Below are 21,482 nucleotides of genomic sequence, written 5' to 3' on the forward strand. Positions count from 1 at the left end.
CCAGCCAACCACAGGGCTTTCCTGCATAATTTCTTTATGGAAAAAGTATACATCATTTGTTCCCAGTTTGACTCAATCAACTCATTTGGCTTCCCTCTTAGGCAGCTACACACATTAACCCTCTTCATCTCAGCCTATCCTCCTCTTCTTGTTTTATTTTTTCAATCTGCCCTGGATGAAAGCAACCTCCTTTCTCTCTCCTGTCTCTCCCTCCATGCCCTCCTGCTTTTTATCTCGCTTCATTCCAAACTTCATTTTGATAAGCAAACTCTCCCACCAAAACAAGTTGTATTTATTAAAAATTACACGCCACTTACTTGACAGTTATTTTATCACTCAGCAATTAAATGAAAATATGAAACAACCAGAGTACTTTCTGTCCCGTGCTTCCATGAGACTTATGAGAAAAGTTCAAATATCTCAATACTAGGATCGTATCTTTTAAACACTCCTCGCTGCTCTAAGTGTTTGTCTCCACCCCAACCAACTGTCATTTTCACTGCCTCATTGCTGCACCTTAAATAGACTCCTGCAAAACTGTAAAACAATTTCAAAAGGTTTACGACGTCAACTGTCTAACCAGACTCTTTTCGTCGATGTCGGGCTTTGATAATGTGCAGCTTTCACAGCATGCTGATTTAACTGCCCGTGGTGGATACGGAACGCTCTATTAAAACTGAACTTGTGGAAATCCCTGCATGCTCTATCCAGATTTTTTCTATCCACACTTAATCTTTTCATCCCTCTCTCCCGCTACCCCCATCAAACAACTTTCCTCCTCTGTCTGTCCTCCGTCATCCATCACCGCCTCCTCCTACCATCTCTGGCTCTGTTTCAGTGGTGGAGTCAAGGCCCATCTGTCCTCCCCTCTCACTGAGCTGTTAGACCATGTTCACCACCTTAATTAACTTACTGTCTTATCAGTTACTCTGTATTGGTGTGTGCATACCGGCTTCTGACGCACGGTGGAAAATTAACATCAGCAATCAGAGAATGCGTATGGTCTGAAGTTTCATATTGTTCTTAAAACACAACTGATGATTCAAGATCTTATTCTGTTAAAGGCAGGTGGTTTCTTTTCTTTTTCTATACGCACAAGCATTCCGACTAAATATACTGTTTGTTTTGCAAGTGGGAATGCTTCTCAGTAAAATATACTGTGGAACTGCTGAGTTGTGCAATGATATCATCCTTTCAAGGAGTGTTGTGTAATATTCTTGTTATAATTTAATGCAAGTCTTCTCCTCCAGTCGAGGACGGAGGCTTGTCAGTTTTATTAGCGTCTTCCCGACAAGAAAAAGCTGCGTGCCCTGCTCCTCATTAGAAGCTGATAACACACGCACACACGACCTTGGCCTGACAAATGGTAGGAAACCAGCGTGCATGTGTGTGTGTCCACAGAGCGGCAGGGGTTAAGGAAAAGCTTTTCAAGTTGTGGAGTCCAAACTATGCCAATGAAAACAGAGTCCGTATTGGAGCCAGGCAGCTGTCTAAAAATACAGACGGAGACACAATATGGAGGATGACTAAGGCATGAATCCTTCACAGGAAGTTTTACTGAAATGCCTTTGGAAACACCATTCTCCCACTGTCATACTCTTTATTCATGTCTCCGATTAATGCATTACACCAGTGAAACACACCATTAGTGATAAAAGCTTTCGCTTATTTTTGATCTTCTCCATCTCGCTGTGAGGTTTTGTGTGTGTGCTGAAGACACACACACACAGCACTTCTCACTCTACAGCTTGTTCTTCTGAATCAGCTTGAACTGCATAGATTAAATAATATTTACAGTGCAGCCTTCTGGTCTAAAGAAGAACTGACACACACCAGAAGAACAGGGGATACTTTGATAGCCAGTGCTGTGTGCATGTAGACATCTACTCACAGCTCCTTCGAAGACGCTATCGTAGATGTTGTCAGTGCCACACTGAGGACAGGTGAAAGTAAACCTCTCACAGTCTTTATAGCGCTCCTCATCAGTCAGCTGGACTGGAGCTCCCAGCATGCCATCAGCCTCCTCCTCCCTCTGGTGCTGTTGTTGAGCTCTGAACTGACTTGGATCCAGACCTGACATAGACAAGAGCCTTCGTTCAGACTGTTTCACATAACTGTACAGTGAAACAAATGTTCACGTGCAGACAGGACTACAGGGAAAACACATTAGGAGTCCAACCCAAACAACATTTTAACAACTACTAAACAACAACAAAGCATGTATTTTGTACTAATAATAGGCTATCGTGACATCAGTTGTGAAAAGTTTTCTGTGTTTAGCTGTGTCAGCTGTCAACAGACTAGAAAACAGGAACTAATGTTATTGCAGAGGACTGGCAGAACCACTGAAGGTTAGTGTTCATGCATGAATACATATGATTGCACTGTCTTTAAAATATAAATGACAATTCTCATCATTTAATAATATTATGCAAAGTGATGTCAACACTAATTAGAGCACTTCCCCGGTTTCATTTCAATTAACAACTCTCACTTGAACTTTTGACATTTTTTCAACTAATTTGTGTAATTTGCTATTTTTCTAGGGCACACCTTACATGACTCGAGTTACAGTGTAAAATCTTCTGCAGCCTACCATAGCCTGTTATGAACCTACCCAGCCATGTGGCTATGAGCACGCCATCAATGCCCTCGATTGGATCACAGATGCGAGACACCACCGGGTGGATCTGCTGGGACAGGTAGTACTGTGCGTCCAGACTGAGACCTTCCTGTTTCTGAAGCTGCTCCAGAGCGTAGGCTCTCTGACTGGCAGCCAGCGTGGAGCCGTCCTAAGGAAGAAAGATTTACATTGTGGATATATAACATAAGTATGAAAAACACTTTTAAAAAATGATGAGTATCTGGTAGGACAGGGTATTTATGTCTCTCTTATATACACACTTTGCAGATGAGGTAAGAGATTGTATCTCCAGCTTTGACCCGACGGCCACCCTGAGAGTTGATCCACAGAGCCACATGGACATGAGGGAGACTCTTCTTATCTGGATAGTCCTGAGGATCCTTTGTCAAAGCCTGCAGAAGAGGGAAGTGAAGATAAGACAGCAATTATGAATGGATAGTAATAAAAACAGTGCTTGCACAAATTATAGCATAAACACTCCCATAGTTTGAAAGAGAAAAAAAAATGTTCTGGTTTGTCCTTTCATAATTCTTGCACCATCTTTTTCAAGAGTTTTTTTTTTTAAATTCTGTAAAAGCAACTGGTTCCCCAATGTAGCTTCTACAAGCTAAGTCATTAGTCTGTCTTGTTCCTGTAAACACAGGAACACAGATTCTCACCTTGTGTATCTCATACTGGTTTAGCGGTATGGCTCCACTGGCTACCTTCTCTCCCACCTCCACCAGGTGTTTCTGAATGTTCTCCACAATCACATCGCGACTCTGGTCGGACAAAATCTGACCAATCACATAGCTAGAAAACAGAAAAGTGAAATATATTTCATTGGCAAAAGAAGACTTTAATATAATTCAGGAGGAACTCTCTCACATTGTCTTGCTACTAACATTCCAGTGGGATACTAAATGTACAATGGTCAAAACCTCAGTCTTTATATATAGCAGCTATATTGGGTTTATCTAACATACTTGCCGCACTCCTTGGCCAGATCACACCAATCTCTGCGGACAATGTCCAAGCCTTTGAGCTCCTGCTTGACACTACATCGTCCTTCTCCATGTTGCTCCACCACCAGGGCTGCATATTTCTTCTTCTTCAGCAGCAAAAGTGACTTAAATACACCGTCAATGTCGATCTCCAGAAGTTTGTACAGCTTATTTACTTCTGCCTTCACCTGGGAATAAAGCACACATACAGGGACTATGGAGCACCAGAAAAGAGAACAGCTAATTTTCTTACTGACAACACCGAAGCATACAAACTGAAATGCACACCTTGTTGCCGAGCTTGAAGACTTCCTCCAGGGACTTGCTGTTGGTGTTGATCATGATGGAGTCGGTATCTCCATAGATGACTTCCAGATTCATCTGAGTCACACACAAATGACAGACAATAAAAATGAATAAAAGATATCTTCAATTTCAAATAAGCACTGGAAAAAACGATTTCATGAATTAAGAACAATGAATGACATTAGTCTCATCACATTGAAAACACCTGTCAAAATCAATTCCATTTAACTCAAAGTAGCTCAGTTTGTCTAGACTTGAGTAAAAAGATTTAACTGGCCATGGTGACATTCACTGGGAAAAACACAATAGAAGTAATAGAAAATAACAATTCAGTTATGTCTCATGTTACATTTACTCATAATAAATACTATTAGGAAATGGTTAAAGACCCACCTTCTGAACCATGTCTTTGGTGTGCATCAGAATCTGAAGAGGGAAGACATAACGGTATAAACGGTGCCAACAATGAATAGTAATACAGCACACAACACACTAGTTCAGTAAACAAACACTTATTAAATATTACATTTCTATGGTATTTATTGTGTGTGCGCGTGTGTGTGTGTATGAGTGTGTGTGGTGTGCGTGCATGCATTTGTGTGGACACGGGAGCAGAGCAGGTGATTTGCTTTTAAATGGGGGATAATTGGCTAAGAGGGCAATTATGAGAGCATGCTGTGACAGGCGTCTTTTCAACCCACACACATTCCTAGCCAGGCAACACACACTCCAACACACACATGCACCTTAATGACTCGTAATGGCCTTTATAACCTGCAGGGTGAGTGACGGAGAAACAAGACTATTCTGTTAATGCAGGTTGTCCGCTGAGTGTGTGTGTGTCTGTGTAAGCGAGGGAAAGCTCGGAGCAGCAGAGGGATCCTAACAGGTGGGGGCCCGGAGGAGGGGAGGGCGGCGTGGGGGCCTCGGGTCGCTAATCTGGGGGGGTCGGAGGGACGGAACGCGGTGTGACCTGTCACCAGCAATCTGCTCCTCAATCAACCACGGCCGCATATATACACACCCCGACTCACACTGTGCTCCGTGTGGGGACAAGGACGTGGCTATTTCAGAGTGTGAGGAAGAGGCGGGGTCGGGCCTCCACTCCCTGAAACCAGAGTGGGACGTAAGCATGCTTTATGGGCTGCTACATACCGCTGTACGGCGGGGGGAGTTCGAGTCATTCACAGAACAGCCTCCTCCATTAGGGACTGCAGTCAAGGTCAAGGTCTCACCACAAACACACACACACACACACACTCGCAACCACACACCCAAATCTTGGCTTAAGCACAAATGCGGTGAATTGTGATGTTAAGCTTTAATGCAGACGAAATGACGAGGCTGTCTCCTGCCCGTTAGGACAGGAAAAAAAAGTGGGAAAAGAGGAAGATGAAAATTAGCCTTAATGTCGACTCAGATTGTGCGTACAGGTGTAAACCAACTCTACTGTAATCATTCTTGACAACAAGTCTAGCTTAAGACATTTTCAAAAATAAAAGCAAAAGTTATGTAAAAGTCTTCAAATCAGTAATTGCAGTTTTGTTTCTCATAGGAATCACAGCTGCATGTTGTGAGTGTACAGTAGTTTATTGACCACACAAGAACAACTTGAAGGTATATTAACTGAAGAGATTTTAAATATAATCTTAGGACTGACCCAAAAGTAGATACATGCTTATTCTGTCATACAGAAGTCAAATTTACTTATGGCCTTATAAAAAAAATTCTATGCATTTAAAAATATTTTTGACACTGAATTGAAGTCTCAAATAAAGCCACCGACTAACAAAAGGTCTCAGATATAGTACAGTAAATGTCTAAGGCGCTCTGCTATCTGTAAACAGCTGGGCAGCACTTCACAAAGGTGAAATTGTGGCAAAAAATGGCAGAGTGGATCTAAATCATTGGAAATAAAAAAAACACGAAGCAGCACAGTTTCAACAGGGTTTTTTCTTAAGTGAAAAGTTTTTAAAGGACTAGTGATTTTAGATACAGAATAAACTAGAAATAGAACAACAAGGGTAAACTCAAATTCTACCTGCACATAAAGTGAGCAATTGTGATGCAACCAGAAGCCCCTTCTCTAGCAAACACCCAGGTTGTTCTAAGACCTTTTACTTGCATTAAAATGTCTGTCTTCTATGATTGTATGTGTGCTATTATATCATTATAACACATTCTATCAATTTCAGCGATTGAGAAGCTTTTAGCGGAGCATGTAACATATTACAGAATTTTTTTTGGCCGTATTGGTTAAAAATCAAGTACTCATACAATCAAAAGAAAAAGTGTGCTACCAAGTCAGACCTGCATTCAAATGCCTAAAATGACTGAATGACCTTCCTGCTGAACTAACTATGTACCTGCATACTCATACCATTAGATAGTTGGACGCTGGTAGTGATTCAAGTTGCAAGGTTGACAAAGAGCAGCGGAAAAATGGCAGTAAATGCTAAAATGTTTCAATAAAGCAAGAGGCCAAACCTGAACGGACATGGGAGGATTGGCTTTAGAGTGAGCTGCAGAGTTTTATGCTTTGAAAATCAAGTTAAATCTAGATCTAGTAGTCTGTATGAGCCCCCATACTGTCACTTTAAAGATAAACAGCCAAATAGGAATGCTAATCCAGGCTAATCCAGGAAAGTATTTGATCGTTTTGACGCAAAAATCCCTTTAAGCCACTGATTGCCTCAAAATATATTTTCTACTCCGATTTGAAACATCACCCAGAAAACCTACAACATCCTGGTTGTGCTCAAATAGACAATAATACTGCTGAAAACACAAACAGTTCTCTCATTCATTTGAATGGGAATAATATCTCATTCACATGAAGATGAGGACTTTAACAAAAAAGGGTGTATAAACCAAGAAAGCTCAACTTGTTTCAACATTTTTTCTGTAACCCAGCACAAAAAATGAGGAAGCTGTAAAAACCCACTTTGCAATGTTTCAATGTTTAAAAAAACAGAAACAGACCTCATAGATTGTATGTCGTCCTCTTATTGCTCCCTGACACAACACCCACTACCAGTGCAGTCTGCTGCCATAGTAAAGTCTGCATAAACATCCATCCATCCATTCTCCATACACCGCTTTATCCTCACTAGGGTCACAGGGGTGCTGGAGCCTATCCCAGCTGACTCGGGCGAAGGCAGGGGACACCCTGGACAGGTCGCCAGTCTGTCATAGGGCTACATATACAGACAAACAATCACACTCACACCGACAATTTAGAGTCACCAATTAACCTCAGCATATTTTTGGACTGCGGGAGGAAGCCGGAATATCCCGGAGAAAACCCACGCATGCACAGGGAGAACATGCAAACTCCATGCAGAAAGATCCCAGGTCCACACCGGGATTTGAACCGAGGATCTTCTTGCTGCAAGGTGAAAGTGCTAACCACTACACCACTGTGCAGTCCTCTGCCTAAACAGTGTGACAAAATCTGTGTTGATGAATTTCTATACATGGCGTGTGTTATCCTACTGGCAAATCTGTTAAAATTTAACTTCTTTTCAGCTCTGAGCTCTTCCGCAACACTTCAAGAGGCACGAGACAGAAGCAGAAGCAGGAATGATCAGAGGACAGATGAAAAGAAAGGACAGAGAAGTGATGAATGGAGAGATGTGGGAAAGAGAGACGGCGCAAAAGCAAAGTGAGGCGAGAGAGGGAGCCGAGCGAGGCGAGAATGCGTTGATGTAATTGATGTGTGGACTCATTTAGACGGGTTTTCCATATGCTGTCAGTTCCAGCAGGACGGACTGCTTTAAGGAATGAGCCGTGTGAAAGACAAGTCGTTTGACCATGACAGTGGAATGTGTGCAACTCATGTCAAGTGTGTCTGTGCGCTCATCTTTAAACGCATGCTAACATATGCATACTATACAGACCAATGCAAACACACATCCCCGGGGGGTAGAAAGAGTGTGTGTGTGTGTATACGTCTTCACCATGATGACTGCACTCGTCACCACCATGCGTGCCGCTCATTCTGGGTCAAACAACTGAAAAACTTCACAGGGGACTCGTATTATTTAATGCGATCACAACATTGAACAATTTCACTTAGAAAAGCAACTAGGCCTAATCTGTACCCCTGTTTTTCACATTAACCACAATAAAAGAATAAAATAAAAGCAGCATTTTATTCTCTATACTCAACCTCCCAGACAAATATTATCTTTTTGATATGTACAACTTTTCAGACTACGCATTGGGTTTTAATTACTTAATATCTACACCCTGTCACGCCAAATCTACCCCGCTCGTCTTATTTTGCCTTTTCTCCACTCAGTAAATTTATAAAATCTGTTAAAATCTTCCAATTACTATGTCCCTCTTTTCCCCCTCACACCGTAAAACGTCACTCAGTTTTCCCATGTTCCTGCCTCTCTCCCGTCTCGCCTCTTTGGTGTTAATACAGTATAATTAGACCGGACAGTAATTGAGCAGCTGACAAGTGCTCCCGCAGAGCGAAGGATCAGGACAGAAGATTTGTGAGCAGAACAGACTGAATTTTTTAACATTCCTAATCCCTGTCCCACCTCATTCTTCCTCTTTATGCCACAATACAGGTGACGGCTCGGATGTCAGTTTGCATCCTTTGAGCGGTGAGCAGTCCAGGGGAGTTCAAAGGTCAAATAAGAAGGTATGTTTCACATTTGTTGGAATACATTCTACCCAATGCACACACACCGACTTTAACTGCTGCTTATCATGTTTCTTTAAACAATAATGATGGAACATTAAAACCAACATAATATAATGGTAAACTGTATTTCTAAATCACCTTTCAAAACTGGAGTTTCCTTTACAAAACATTAAAATACACAAAGCATTACTTAAATATTAAAAGAAAACATTAGTAATGGCAGTGCAGCTTTAAAAGGTAACAACCAGAGCACTGGAAAAGGAATAAAATGCTATTCGACTGCTTGTCCGTACAGGTGGGTTTTAAAAGCTTTTTGTACCGAGGAACTGACTGAGCTGTTCTGACTGTTCTGGCTTGGACCACTGGTCTGTTAACAGCAAATGATTCTCAGATTTCAGGAGATGAGGTGCAGAATACGGTAATAAAAGGCTCAGAGATGTAGAGTGAAGCCAGAACGTGCAGTGATTTATTTAAAAGTGATCTACAATTACTACAAATTACTCTGAATTCTGGACCGAACGGGGAGCTGGTGACGTTCTGGACCGGAGTTATGCATTTCCTGCATCGGGTGTTTGGAAGTAATCTTGCTGCTTATTTCTGAAAGAGCTATAACCAGGTAATTGCTATAAGACTGAGGCAGGAGAGCTTGCAAGAGTATGGCTGTAATTATTCTATTGACTATTTTACAGATTAGTAAAAGTCAGTAAAATAGTCTAAATGACAAACTTTCCTTCAAAAGAAAATGACCCTTTCGTTTAAGTTCATTTAATATTGATAACCCTAAACTGTAGGATTAAACTGTCAACTCTACCATGGTTTTAAAAAAAATACAGGCTGCTTATTTAGGCCAGTAGTGCAATTCCAAAAGAACTTCAAGAAGTTCAACCTGTAGATTAAACAGCATATTGTGAATACAGTCGATATTCTACAAGCATAGATGAGCTAAAATAAATCTTTTAGTTCTTATTATGTAATGTCCTCTGACTTCTCTTGTGGCTTTTATTTCTTTGAAAAGTCACAGCCGTTGCAGTCATTTCATGTATGGTGAGTTTGTCATGGTTGTTCCTTTGTCTCACAATTGAAACATAAGAATAAACAACTAAGAAGAGCTTAGTTTGGAATTCAGCTGTATTAAAATACAGCATATGTGAGCACAGAGAGAAGGAGAAAAGCAAACAGATGTAACGTGGCGCCGAGCTGAACAGTAGATACATTTTTTCTTTAGGTGATTGTGCACTGAGCTACTGTGATGCGTCACTGAAACACTGCACAAGGAAGGAGAACTCCTTCTTGTTTTGTGATCATCTAAAATCATAACGCTGCATTTGCAATATGATACTTAACATATAACCACCAAAGGAAAAATCAGCATGTCAGTTTCAGACACTGATGTCAATGCACTTTTAGCATCGACATTATTGATTATGCAGACTAATGGCAGCAACCCCTGCACGGAGGCTACACACTATGAAAACGCTGCAAAATAAGCAAACCATTAACTTTGTCATAAAGTGCATAGAGAAAGGCACAAACAATTAAGGGGCAATCACACTTGAAGTCTTGTACATTTAAAATAAAAAAATGACAAACTTTCCTTTTAGTTCAGATCCTGTCCATGATCACACCATCTCATTACACAGACATCTTGTATCATGATCTCCAAATCGATCAAACTCAGGTCAGGTGTAAAGCATCCTCAGATGTAAACTGTGCATTATGTCTTACAATTTTATGATAGCAATCTACAGTTTAAAAGGCTTAAGAGAATTCAAGAAACTGCAGTCTGTAGCTGTGGTCTTTTCAGATGCATCAGGTCTGGTTTGTGTGCGAGTGCTGTGGAGATTTCTCCTTTTCCTGCAGCATTTCAACACTGATGCATGCAGCTTACAGGTGACATGTTTTCTTTGGCTGTCAATTAAAAGCTAACGTACCCAACAAATCTGCCTTGAGGATGCAGACTTTAGGGCACCAGGAGACGTGGTTCGCTTAAGCGGTACAACCACAGTCTGTAACACTCGAATGTGACACCAAGTGACCGAGAGACAGGAGCACGAGTCCATCAGACAAAACAAATCATACCCAGTTGACTTGCGCAGTTGGACAAACCTACATACAAAATCAGGATTTTCAGAACGGATTAGGCTGGGAAAGGGGCAATGGATTTTGAGGTTTGTTATTTTTAAAAAGCCATTTTCACACTTTTTTTGTCCTAATATCTCACTGTGAAAGCTGCACTTTCCCACTGTCTGACTTGACTTTTCATAGCTTGTAATTCCCTTTTCATTTAGTGCTTTTAACACTGGCTCATGTCTTTGCATGTGCACCTGTGTGCCTGCACACGAGCTGTACCCATTAGCTGCGTGTTATTGCACCCTGTCATGCTAATTGATGAGTGGTTCAGCCTTGTTGTGATATCCGCCTTTTCCCAGCTGTTGCCCAGCTTTTCAGTGGCCTTATCTATTAGGGATTTACACGTCTTGTTGTCATGTCACTCTCTTGTGTTGTTTATTTGAATCCATTTCCTCCTCCTCATAAAAAAACATCTGTCGTTCTTCATAAGATTGTCATTTTAATAAGAATATTGTTCCTAACCAGGCTGCTTGGTGGAGTGATGAGTAGTTTGTAGATTGAAAGGCAGTAATAAAGACAACAGATAAGCAGACAAAGCACATGAACGAAGCACATGTTCATCAAAATGGCATTTCAGGTGCGCCTGTCATTATTCCACTTTGAACCCTATATATGCGCACACACACATATGCCTATTCATATATAAATAGACATATATACCACACACCCCTGTGCTGATCAGCAGATCAGAAGCGGCATGTTAAACCTCAGTGTGGCAGAGGGCCCTTGTAAAAAGAGCCTGGGGCACCAGTGACGATTGTTTTGAAAAGCACTCAGCTGAAAAGCATTTTGGGATGACAGTCGGCCGACTGAAATAGCACCTGTGGAGGAACACACCACTGTCAGAGCTGGGGGGGCGACGTACGCACAACACGCACACACAATCAGCTTCAGCATGCGCGCATGTACACACATCTTCAAACTCCTTCACCAACGAAACCTCACACACAAAGATGTATAAAAGATTTATAGTCGCTCTCCCACTACCATGAAGCCTCATGTGCTCAAACCTCCACACACACCCACAGAGAATGGAAATCCTTTCACTAAAATGATTTCAGTTGCATGCAAGAATGCATGAGTGCAACACACACACACACACATATACACACACACCTGTCCTGGCAGATGCCATAGCTGTGTTCTCATGTTTACTGCTGGGAAGGTCAACCTGTTGTAAAGCTGTGTCTGATTTAATACAACCGGTGGAGATCACAAACGCCGGCGCTGATTGAAAATAACTCGACAATGACAGCAATCCTCCTGTTGTCTGCTCAATTAAAATATGGTACTTTAATAGCTGGAAAGGACACCTCCTGGCATGTCACTGGACAGGCAACGCAGTCACAGATGCATTTTTAACATGCTATCAAACAAATAACTAATATATGTGTAGACAGCCAACAGGGCTCTTTAAGCGGTGATATTTGGAACAGAAGGCAACCTATGATTTAGAAAGATGAAATTACCTTTGTCATTCATCAGCTTTAATGTCACACAATGATATAGTTCTCATAAACCTATTCTGAACTCCACCTTAAATATGACACCGACATAACTCAGTCATGCTCAGTTCATTCAAGTTACAACTCTGCGCGTCAAAAAGTCAAGAGTTAACTAAGCATTTAAATCAGATATCAATAATAAATGAACAGTTACAACTTAAAATGATCAAATATTTATACGTATATATTTAACAGCAGTGCTTCAAATAGTCCGTCTCTCTCATAACATGCAAGCAAAGGTACACACAGTATTAAATCCACCTGCCTAATATTGTGTAAAAATTTGTCTGAAAAATATTCTTCTTACTTGATAAATCATGAGTCATTAAAATGGTGATTGCTGTAAAACTACAAATGCATTATAATAAATGACATCTACACCTCTATTGTGTCATGTTGGAGATGCCTGCATCATCCCCACAATGCATTTAAAAAATAAAATAAAGATTAGAGGGTCGGGAAACTTTTTTATTTATTTATTAAAGCTGACCATATAAGTCAGCTCCTGCCAAGTGAGTTAAAACCATTTACTAATTATCCACTCATTTGCAACTCTATCGGTGACGCTGATAGAGACACCAGATGTCAGATCAATCCATTATCAATGATAATCCCTGCCATTAGCTCGGTCTCACATGGCCTCATTAGTAGGTGTTACTAAAGTCGCTGTTTAAATTCTGAAATCTTGTCCTGTCCACTGACAGCCCCCACAGACAAGCCAACGCAGCCAAAATAGCAGCGCTGCTCCCATGTGACTATTTGTTAAGTCCACTCATATCAGGAGTAAAGCCAGCTCTTTAAGGGGACTACAGGACCATGGAAACATCGCAGCCCTCATTTCCCCTGGCACGAGCATGCACACATCCATCTACACACACACACACACATACATGTTTGTACTTCTATCTTAGTGAGGACATCCATAGGCGTAATGCATTTCCTCGAGCCTTACCCTAACCTTAACTATCACAACTGATTGCCTAAACTTAATCCTTACCCTAACCAAACCTCAATTCATACCTGTTCTCTAAAAACTAGTCTTCACCCTCAAACATGGCTGTTTCAAAGTGAGGACCGGCCAAAATGTCCTCACTTTGTAAAAATGTCCTCACTTTGATAGTTAAATGCAGAAAATGGTACTCACCATGTAGCAAGTACAACACACACACACACACACACACACACACACACACACGTATGTATTCTTACATCTAATTCAGGGAAATGTAAAAATGACCCCTGTAATTCCGAGACAGCAGCAGCGATTGAGAGCCTGAATGAAAGAAATGAGGGCAACAATATTTACTCATAACATCACAGCACACAGTCTGACAGACGCTCATGAGACATGATAGGGGGGTTTAGGTATTCCTCTGTCTAATTCTAGGAAATGATTTGTGATTCCTGAGAGAAGAGGAATGACACAGAAGCAGAATGAGGGACGCGGGGGGCAACAATATTTACTTAGACTTCATTACAGCCGCATGCACCCTTACACATATGTACATACAGGGGTTTAACCTAAACCACACTTTAACCTCTCTGCACCCTCAGCTCTGTTACACAAGCCTGCTTCCATCCTTCACTCTGCATGCCATCCAATAATGTCAACTACGAGCTCCTGTCAGGCTGTTTTTAAACACAAGGACAGAGACTCAATTACAGCAGAACGGCTCTCAGGAGTCATCCTCCATCCTGAGACGCACACACACCTGCTAATGGTTGTCAGATTTGCTGGCAAAACGGTCAAAGGTCAAACCAATCTGCGATCCGCAACAATCAGCAGCTTCCACCGGCCTGTGCTGTTAACATCACTCGATTAAGAGGACATAAACACACTCACACACACAGTTAGCGTTCAGAGGAAAGAGAAGATGGCAAAACTAAAGAACCGAGAAAACCAAAAAACACAACTTCTGATTCATTTTAAATTCTTACTAGCATTTAAAGACCAGAAAAGAGAAAGGTGAACAATGTCCAGGTATAGCAGACGCCGTCCTGTTTGCAATGAATAGCAGCGTTAACACCAGCATAAGAAATTCACACAAGCAAGCAGCCAAATCCTGTAGGTTTGTCTGTAACTGATCCCTAGTCTGTTAGCAGGTTTGCAGAAATTCTCTCTTTCTCAATGTTTAATTCCCCTCAGTTGTCAAGTGGAAGTGTCAGATGAATTCAAAAGATACCCCAACCAGTGGTTAGTGGACAATAAAAGTCGTTGCGGTGTGACAAATGCATTTATCAGCCTATTATAACCGCATGCGTGTAAGTTGTCCGCTTCATGTGTCCGTTTCTCTGCACCCAACTGTTCTCTGGCGAACATACAAAAGAACCCGAAATAACGCTGAGGGGTTGAGGGGGACATCAATCTGTGGTGGACCCTCGCCTGTGTAATCCTAAACCTTCACCTTCCTCTTAATACCCATCATCCCTCCCTTAATACCCACACATACCAGGACAGAGCAGGGCCACAACAAATGGTCCCCCGACAAAGGGCAGAGTTCGGCCAGTAGCACTTGTGCGCACACACACAGGCGGATATTAACACACACACACCATCACATCTACAGACAGATAGTCAGAAGACACCCACAAGCAACAAACACAAGAGTCAGGATGGGAGATAAGTGGGGGCTTTCCCCTCTTAAGTTGGCAAATTTGATCGGAAGAGCCGCAGCCAAGGGTCTGTCAACTCCCTCTAATCCCCCTCATCTGAACCCTCCCAGGGCTGAGAAACCACTGTGGCCCCCGGCCTGACCCGTCCTGCCACAGGGGGGCTAGGCCTCAATTTAAAATGAGAGTGAGAGAAAGATGAGAGCGAGGCCAATCAATAAATACAGAGAACACATGCACATTCAGTCCGGACACTCGGCCAAACAGATGTAGGAAACGCACAGAGGGGCGGGAGGGTGGATTTACACTGCGGAAAGAGCAGTGATCAGTGTACATGTTACAATTATAAAAATAAAAAGCCTCCTAAATCATGAGATGAGAGTAGAGTGCAAATGTGACGATTAAAATGGGGGCGGGAGTGCAAACGGCAATACCCACAAATACACTAGAAACCCTGCTATAAATGCCAGCTGGCTTTTCTGGCTCGCTGCAGTTGGAAACTACCAAGAACTACTTGGCTTACAGTCTTTGAACTTTAGGGCTCCATACAAATCCAGTAAAAATGCTCAATTTGTATTAATACAACTACCGCTTTCTGCTACATTGTCTTGATCAGTCAGTGTGAACACGGTTAATGACAGCTCAGGTACTAGAAACACCACCACCCAACGTTTAGTTAAATAAGCAAAACCTACCTACAAGTTAACTACAAAATATGGTTTGATATTTGGCAGAATCACCATCTTTCATTCACATGAAACGCAAATTTTAACTCGAGTGTCTTCTTCAGCATTTCGAACAACATTTCAAACAAGTACAAATGTCAGAAAGTAGATTTCCAGCAGCACTAAATTATCTGCGACAACATGCCTTCTTATTTACAGTGGGACTCCCTGTGTTGTGCTGATGCCAAATTCTCCCGAAGCACACAATCTGCAGTATAAATAGAGTTGTGTCTAGGATCATAGATACAAAGTAAACAAAACACTAAGATGGTACGGCGTAGGATCTCCTGCTACATCAGCAAACTGAGATACATGTTGTGTGCTCAGCACTGTTGACCTTTTGACGCTCGTCTCTCCAATGTGTCATATCACTCCTCGCTGTGTGTAAGGCACTAATGCAGTTAAGTCCTAATAGAACACAATCCAATTTGTTTATCGTTCCCTCAGCACACTGGGGTAACTTAAGAAGGTTGAGAAAACACTGGAGGCAAAGCGGGCCATCAGCAAGAGTTAAAAGACGCTTTAAGTATCTGACACCCAACTACCTCCATCAGAATATACACTCAGCTGGCAGTTTATTAGGTACACCTACGTAAAACTCATGCAGTCTATTACAGTAATGCTGTAATAAGTGCTCTTGTCGTATTTCTGCTACAGCTGTCTCAGAGAAGTGTGGATTCAATTTATGGTCATTCTGAAGGCTGCAGTTTGATCTCCTGTTCATCCATGTTCAGTTATACTGACTTGTGTTTTTGTTATTTTGTTCATTCTCTTTATGTCAGTGAGTACAGACTAGTTAACACAAACTGTTCTGCACATTTCAACCACACTGATTGTTGGAGTGTGTTTGGGATCAGTGTCACGCTGGAAAACTTCTCTCCTGCCAAGCGTCTGGAGAACTTCAATAATCTTTTCACTCAGTATTCGGGTATGTAAACTTGTATTCATAGATCTCGCCATAAATGTCACCTCCCCAACACATCATGCATTCATGCAGTCCCATATGAACACTCTGCCACCTATAACACTTAAACGTAGAGGTGTTTAGTTGTCGAGTGATACTCTTATGTTCACCTATCGAGGCAGTTGTTTAGCATATGTAGTCATGTATCAGACTCAACCCAACCGAAAAACTGACTTTTTAGAAACACTTTAATGCAACTATTCATTGATGTATTTTAGGGGACATATTTTCAGTTAACCTAGAAATTATTCATATCTATACTGAAACTGAATTTATGCTCAATTTCTGACTCATTGGTGTATATTGGTTGCAACTTACTAAAAGAAGTGAGAAAAATGGTACCAAAGATTCCATGTCCAAGTGATTTATTCTTACAATAACCAATGGCAAAGCCTTTCATTGCCACAACCAAACAGTTCTTATAATTACTATTTATTGTAATTAGTAATTATTACAAGAAAAGCACTCAACGCCGTACTCTGCAAAGGCTGCTCAATCATTCCCAACAACTGACATTTTGAAAAAAAAAATTGTGGCAAAAATCAGGGCAACATAGAAAGTGGCCATTGCATAAAGACGTACCCACAAAAGAAATGACCTTGCGCTGAGCACAGGCATGTTTTAAGCATGTGTACTGAATCACATGACCTAAATATGTAGCGGGCAGTGGGAACTGATGGGACTCAGAAACATCCCCACAATTTAATCAGTTGTTCCCTGTATGATTACCAACGAATATGTCCCGATAAGACCATAGTGGTGGATTTGTAGTAGGATCGCAATCACATGATCGCCAGCAGGCAGCTGACGTAGTGTTCACTTGTCATAGTTACAGGGACGCCATGCCGCTATCTCGTAGTCACACAGAAATCCTTCATAAATCCATGGATCCAGACTATAAGCCGCATCACTGCAAAAATCTAATGACAACTATAGAAATAATGCATTTCTGACCTTCCCTAAAAATTTCATTCAAATCCGTGAGTTTGTTTTTGAGTAATGCTGCATGCAGACAACCATTAACAGACAAACATATATCAATCGACACATAACTCTGCCACGTTATTTGGCAGAGTAATCAGCTTTTTTGCATGCCTCCACTGACATCCTGGACCAGTCCTCTTCCAATAATATCCAGGTTTTTGACGTTGGAAAGCATCCTTGCATCCCTCTGATCTTTGGGTCCTTCCACAGATTCAGGTCTGCTGGGCCACAGTCATGCTAAATGTTCATGTTTTCAGTGTACCATTTCTTGATCAAATTGGGTGTAGTTTTTGGACCACTGCCTTGTGGGAAGGCCCAATACTGTCCATGACCATATTGTTCCGCAAACTGCCTCATGTTTTCTTCCAGAACTTTGATACAGTCCTCTTTTCTCTGGCTGGTCTTTCAATGCTGCCTGACTCAATGACTGAAGAACACTGCTAAAGCATTGCATTCCCACCACCATGTTTGACACTGGCTTTTCCCTTCTTTCACCAAATAAATGTCACATCCCAGTGTCCAAACAACTTCCTTTTCATCTTATCCAAACTTACACATGATGACCAAAAGCTTTCTTTTTTGTTTGGGTAAGCTTTTTCCAAAATTAGTTAACCTTTAGTGTGTCCTCCTAGGTGTCCTTCTTGAATTGTTGGAACCAGACATGCTCAGATTCACCAGGATGGTGGTGATTCTTGGATTCTTCTTGGCATCTCGTACTACCATTCTTGCCAGCACTGATCACTTCTGGCTCCTACCAAACTCGCTTTTTACAGCATGAAACCTCTTATTTGTGATTATACTCTGTACTGTGGCCACTGGCTCTTTAAAACTCTTGGACCTTTCTTTATAGCCTTTCCCCATCTTGCAAGCAGCCACAAAATGCAGCTCTGTCTCAACGATGAACCTTAATAACAAGCTCACTTAGCTCTTTGGTTTTATCCACGACTTGCAATTGACTAGTAACTGACTAAAAAACTATTCTGAAATTACAGCAAATTCTAATGCCTGAGAACATGATATAAATTATTAGGACCAGTTGGAATATGATAGAAGCTTGCACTGTGTCAAAAATGTGCAACAACTTCATGAATCATTTTGGACAGCATTTTTAGAAACAGTCTAAAATAATAAAAAAAACCAAATGGTTCAAATTTCTCAGTAGCATCTTTAACACAACATAATACCATCTTTTACTACTTGCTTGTGTCCAGCCAGAGCAAATCTATTGATCAAATGTAAAGTTAATGTAAATCAAAATTTCAAATTTGAATCATTTTGAGTTGAACAGTAGGTCATTTTGTAAAAATTAATTTAGATTTCTGCATCATACATCAGAGCTATCTTTAGCATTAAGACTGTTAGTTACTTCTAAAAAGAAATGTGTAGATAAGGTGATAATGGAAATATCTGTCAGCTGCAGCCCTTCTGTAATGAATTTCATTTGATTAAAATAAGGCCTTTAAAACTAAGAATGTAGACTTCAGTAATCTATAAAATTATTGAGCAGTGTAACTTGTAGTTTCCATTTTAAGTAACAGAAATGTAGCCTACTTCTTGTCTGAGACTGATGATGCTTCATGGTTGAAGTGAAGCAAGCAGGAGGTAAAATGTAATGAACCCACCACCTCTGGCTGTTGACAGATACAAGCTACTAGATAGAAGCAGTAAGTGTGGAGGGAAAGAAACTCCCACCTGCACCAGGGAATCAAATACACAACTTTAACAATGTAGCTCTGTCAGCCGAACAACGAGCATGACTGGAGGCACAAACGGACTGACAAAATAACAAACACGCACAGTGAGTTACTGCCCTGCCCTCTATTAGGGAACACAATGAGTGTGTAAGGGGATCTTAATGAAGGACTCCCCTGAGGCAAAGCCTGATGCCTCTGCTGAGGACTTGTACTGTTAGAGCTCATTAAATGAACATGAGTACTACCACTGACATAGTGGGAGAGTGTGTTGTGTGCATGTGTGTGCATGTGTGGTGTTCAGCTACAATACCGGCTTTAGCCGTTTATGTCATGCAGTACACATGCTGCTTTGCACCAATTTATTGAGCGTACACGCCCATGTCGCTTCGATTCTGTGTAGAGAAAGAAGCCACCACACAGCCAGATTTTACATGGAGAGAGCATGACTTTCATGTGTGTGCCTGGAGGACTTTGTTATTGGAAAATACTTACATAGAGCTATTGATATCACAGAGACTAAAACAGGTCTGACAAAATGAACTTGAAAGAATAATCGTATTTAGAATGGAGAAGGGCACAAGGGTGAGGGGAAAAGAAAGACATTTGTTGAGGGAATGAATAATAAATGTGACACAGGATGAAGCCAAAAAGAAAAAGAAGATGAAAAAGTCAGAAAGAAAATAGAGAAAGGGATGGTGAGCAATGTGGAATATGATGTAGCAGTGCCCTCTTGTGGATGGAAATGGGAGCTTTACTTTTCAACTCCAGTTTCATCAGTAAGACTTAAAAATAAAATATACCAAAATTAGTATTTTATCGGTCTGAATGTGTTTTGTCTCTGCATGCCCCCTTGTTTGTTTTGTGTGGACATGAATATAGATATCAATGATGTTTAACCGTACGTGTTTAGATTTGTTTATCAGGATCTGTATTTTACATCAGAGGTTCCACAATTAAAACTTTCACTGTCCATAAAAACTACAGTGTCAGAAATGTATTTATGTACAATGTGAATGTGTGACTCACCTCTCTTCCCTTGTGTGTGACCAGCGCAGCAAGAGGCTTGGCATAGAAGCGGCTGTAGCTGAATCCCAGGCATCCGTACATACTGTTAGCAGTCAGCTTCAGAGCCTTCTGACGAATGTCATACTGAAGGACAAAAAACACTCAAATTACGCCAAACAAATAAAAGGCACTTGCACTTCTCACAGTCATATTTCCAAAAAATCCTAACATAAATGTGATACATCAGATGTTGTCCCAACAGTAAATAAAATAGTCATTTTATTCAGACAGCAGAGAAGCACCGACCAAGCAAGCAAAAAATTCTGTATTCTCAGTTTTAAATGTCAGCTTACGATAATAGAAAACAGAGATAAGTACCAAATTCTCACATTTGTGGGGCTCAAACTATCATACATTTGGCATTTAAAATGATTTAATCAATAGCAAAAATTTAATTGCAATGCTAGTCAAATTTGTTTTGTGGTATTTCAGGCAATTTCAGCAACAGAATCCATTATAGAGCTCATCTAACGCTCCCTTTCAAGCCTGGAAGGGGACAGGGTTTGACAAATGATTTTAAGGACTTTCAACATTATAAACCATCTTTGCAATTAATAATTCTCAAGAGAGATATAATAAGATATAATAACCTCACAGTACGAAAATACAAGGTAGGCGTTACTGTTTACCAACTGAAAAACAGAAAATAACTTTGGTCTAGGTGCATTTTCATGGCTGTGAAAATGGGCATGGTCATTGTGTGTAGCTATTCTGAGCACACAAAAACTATACATTATCTACAATCTGTGTGTTTCGTTGGACTTGTGTCTGTACGCACCAATAGTGTGAATGAATGTACCTGCAGGTAGAGATCCGGGTTGATATCCTGCTGTTTCATCAGCTGCTTGACCTGCTTACGCCGTTCGACCAGCTTCCTGATTTCCTTGGGCAGGATTCCCATTTCCAGACTGGAATCTGGAATCTCAGGAATCTCCTCCGCTTCATTCTCCTGTTACCATGGGAACAAGATTTAGACGTGTGAAACTTTTCTCCAATTCTGGATATTGAGACACTTTACATTTTTGTACATTTGACATTCAACTTATAGATGGTATCCGGCCAGAACAGACAGCTTTAGAGGTCTCCTTTGAGAATGAATAAATGATGCACACCATATTTGGCTGCAAGACTAAAACATGCATCAATCTCATAAAATGCTGACACCCCTTATGTGGAGTTAAACAATGAGAACAAATGCATACAAAGAAGAAG

At 41.0% G+C, this 21,482-nt stretch overlaps 1 protein-coding gene across 4 annotated transcripts in view; it reads right to left on the reverse strand.

Annotated features, from left to right (window-relative positions):
• pola1 (polymerase (DNA directed), alpha 1) overlaps nt 1–21,482 on the reverse strand; it is a 61,829-nt gene that overhangs the window by 30,772 nt on the left and 9,575 nt on the right. For all 4 annotated transcript variants that reach the window (XM_022189978.2, XM_051940424.1, XM_022189977.2 and 1 more), the window contains exons 25-33: nt 21,070–21,219; nt 20,232–20,354; nt 4,327–4,359; nt 3,916–4,008; nt 3,610–3,815; nt 3,304–3,436; nt 2,905–3,036; nt 2,618–2,792; nt 1,892–2,073 (exon numbers count right to left, since the gene is read on the reverse strand). In XM_022189978.2, the coding sequence (XP_022045670.2) occupies nt 1,892–2,073; nt 2,618–2,792; nt 2,905–3,036; nt 3,304–3,436; nt 3,610–3,815; nt 3,916–4,008; nt 4,327–4,359; nt 20,232–20,354; nt 21,070–21,219 (1,227 nt within the window). The remainder of the gene's footprint in view (nt 1–1,891; nt 2,074–2,617; nt 2,793–2,904; nt 3,037–3,303; nt 3,437–3,609; nt 3,816–3,915; nt 4,009–4,326; nt 4,360–20,231; nt 20,355–21,069; nt 21,220–21,482) is intronic.

The sequence above is a fragment of the Acanthochromis polyacanthus genome, chromosome 20 (genome assembly GCF_021347895.1).
Source record: "Acanthochromis polyacanthus isolate Apoly-LR-REF ecotype Palm Island chromosome 20, KAUST_Apoly_ChrSc, whole genome shotgun sequence".
NCBI classification, from domain to species: Eukaryota; Metazoa; Chordata; class Actinopteri; family Pomacentridae; genus Acanthochromis; species Acanthochromis polyacanthus.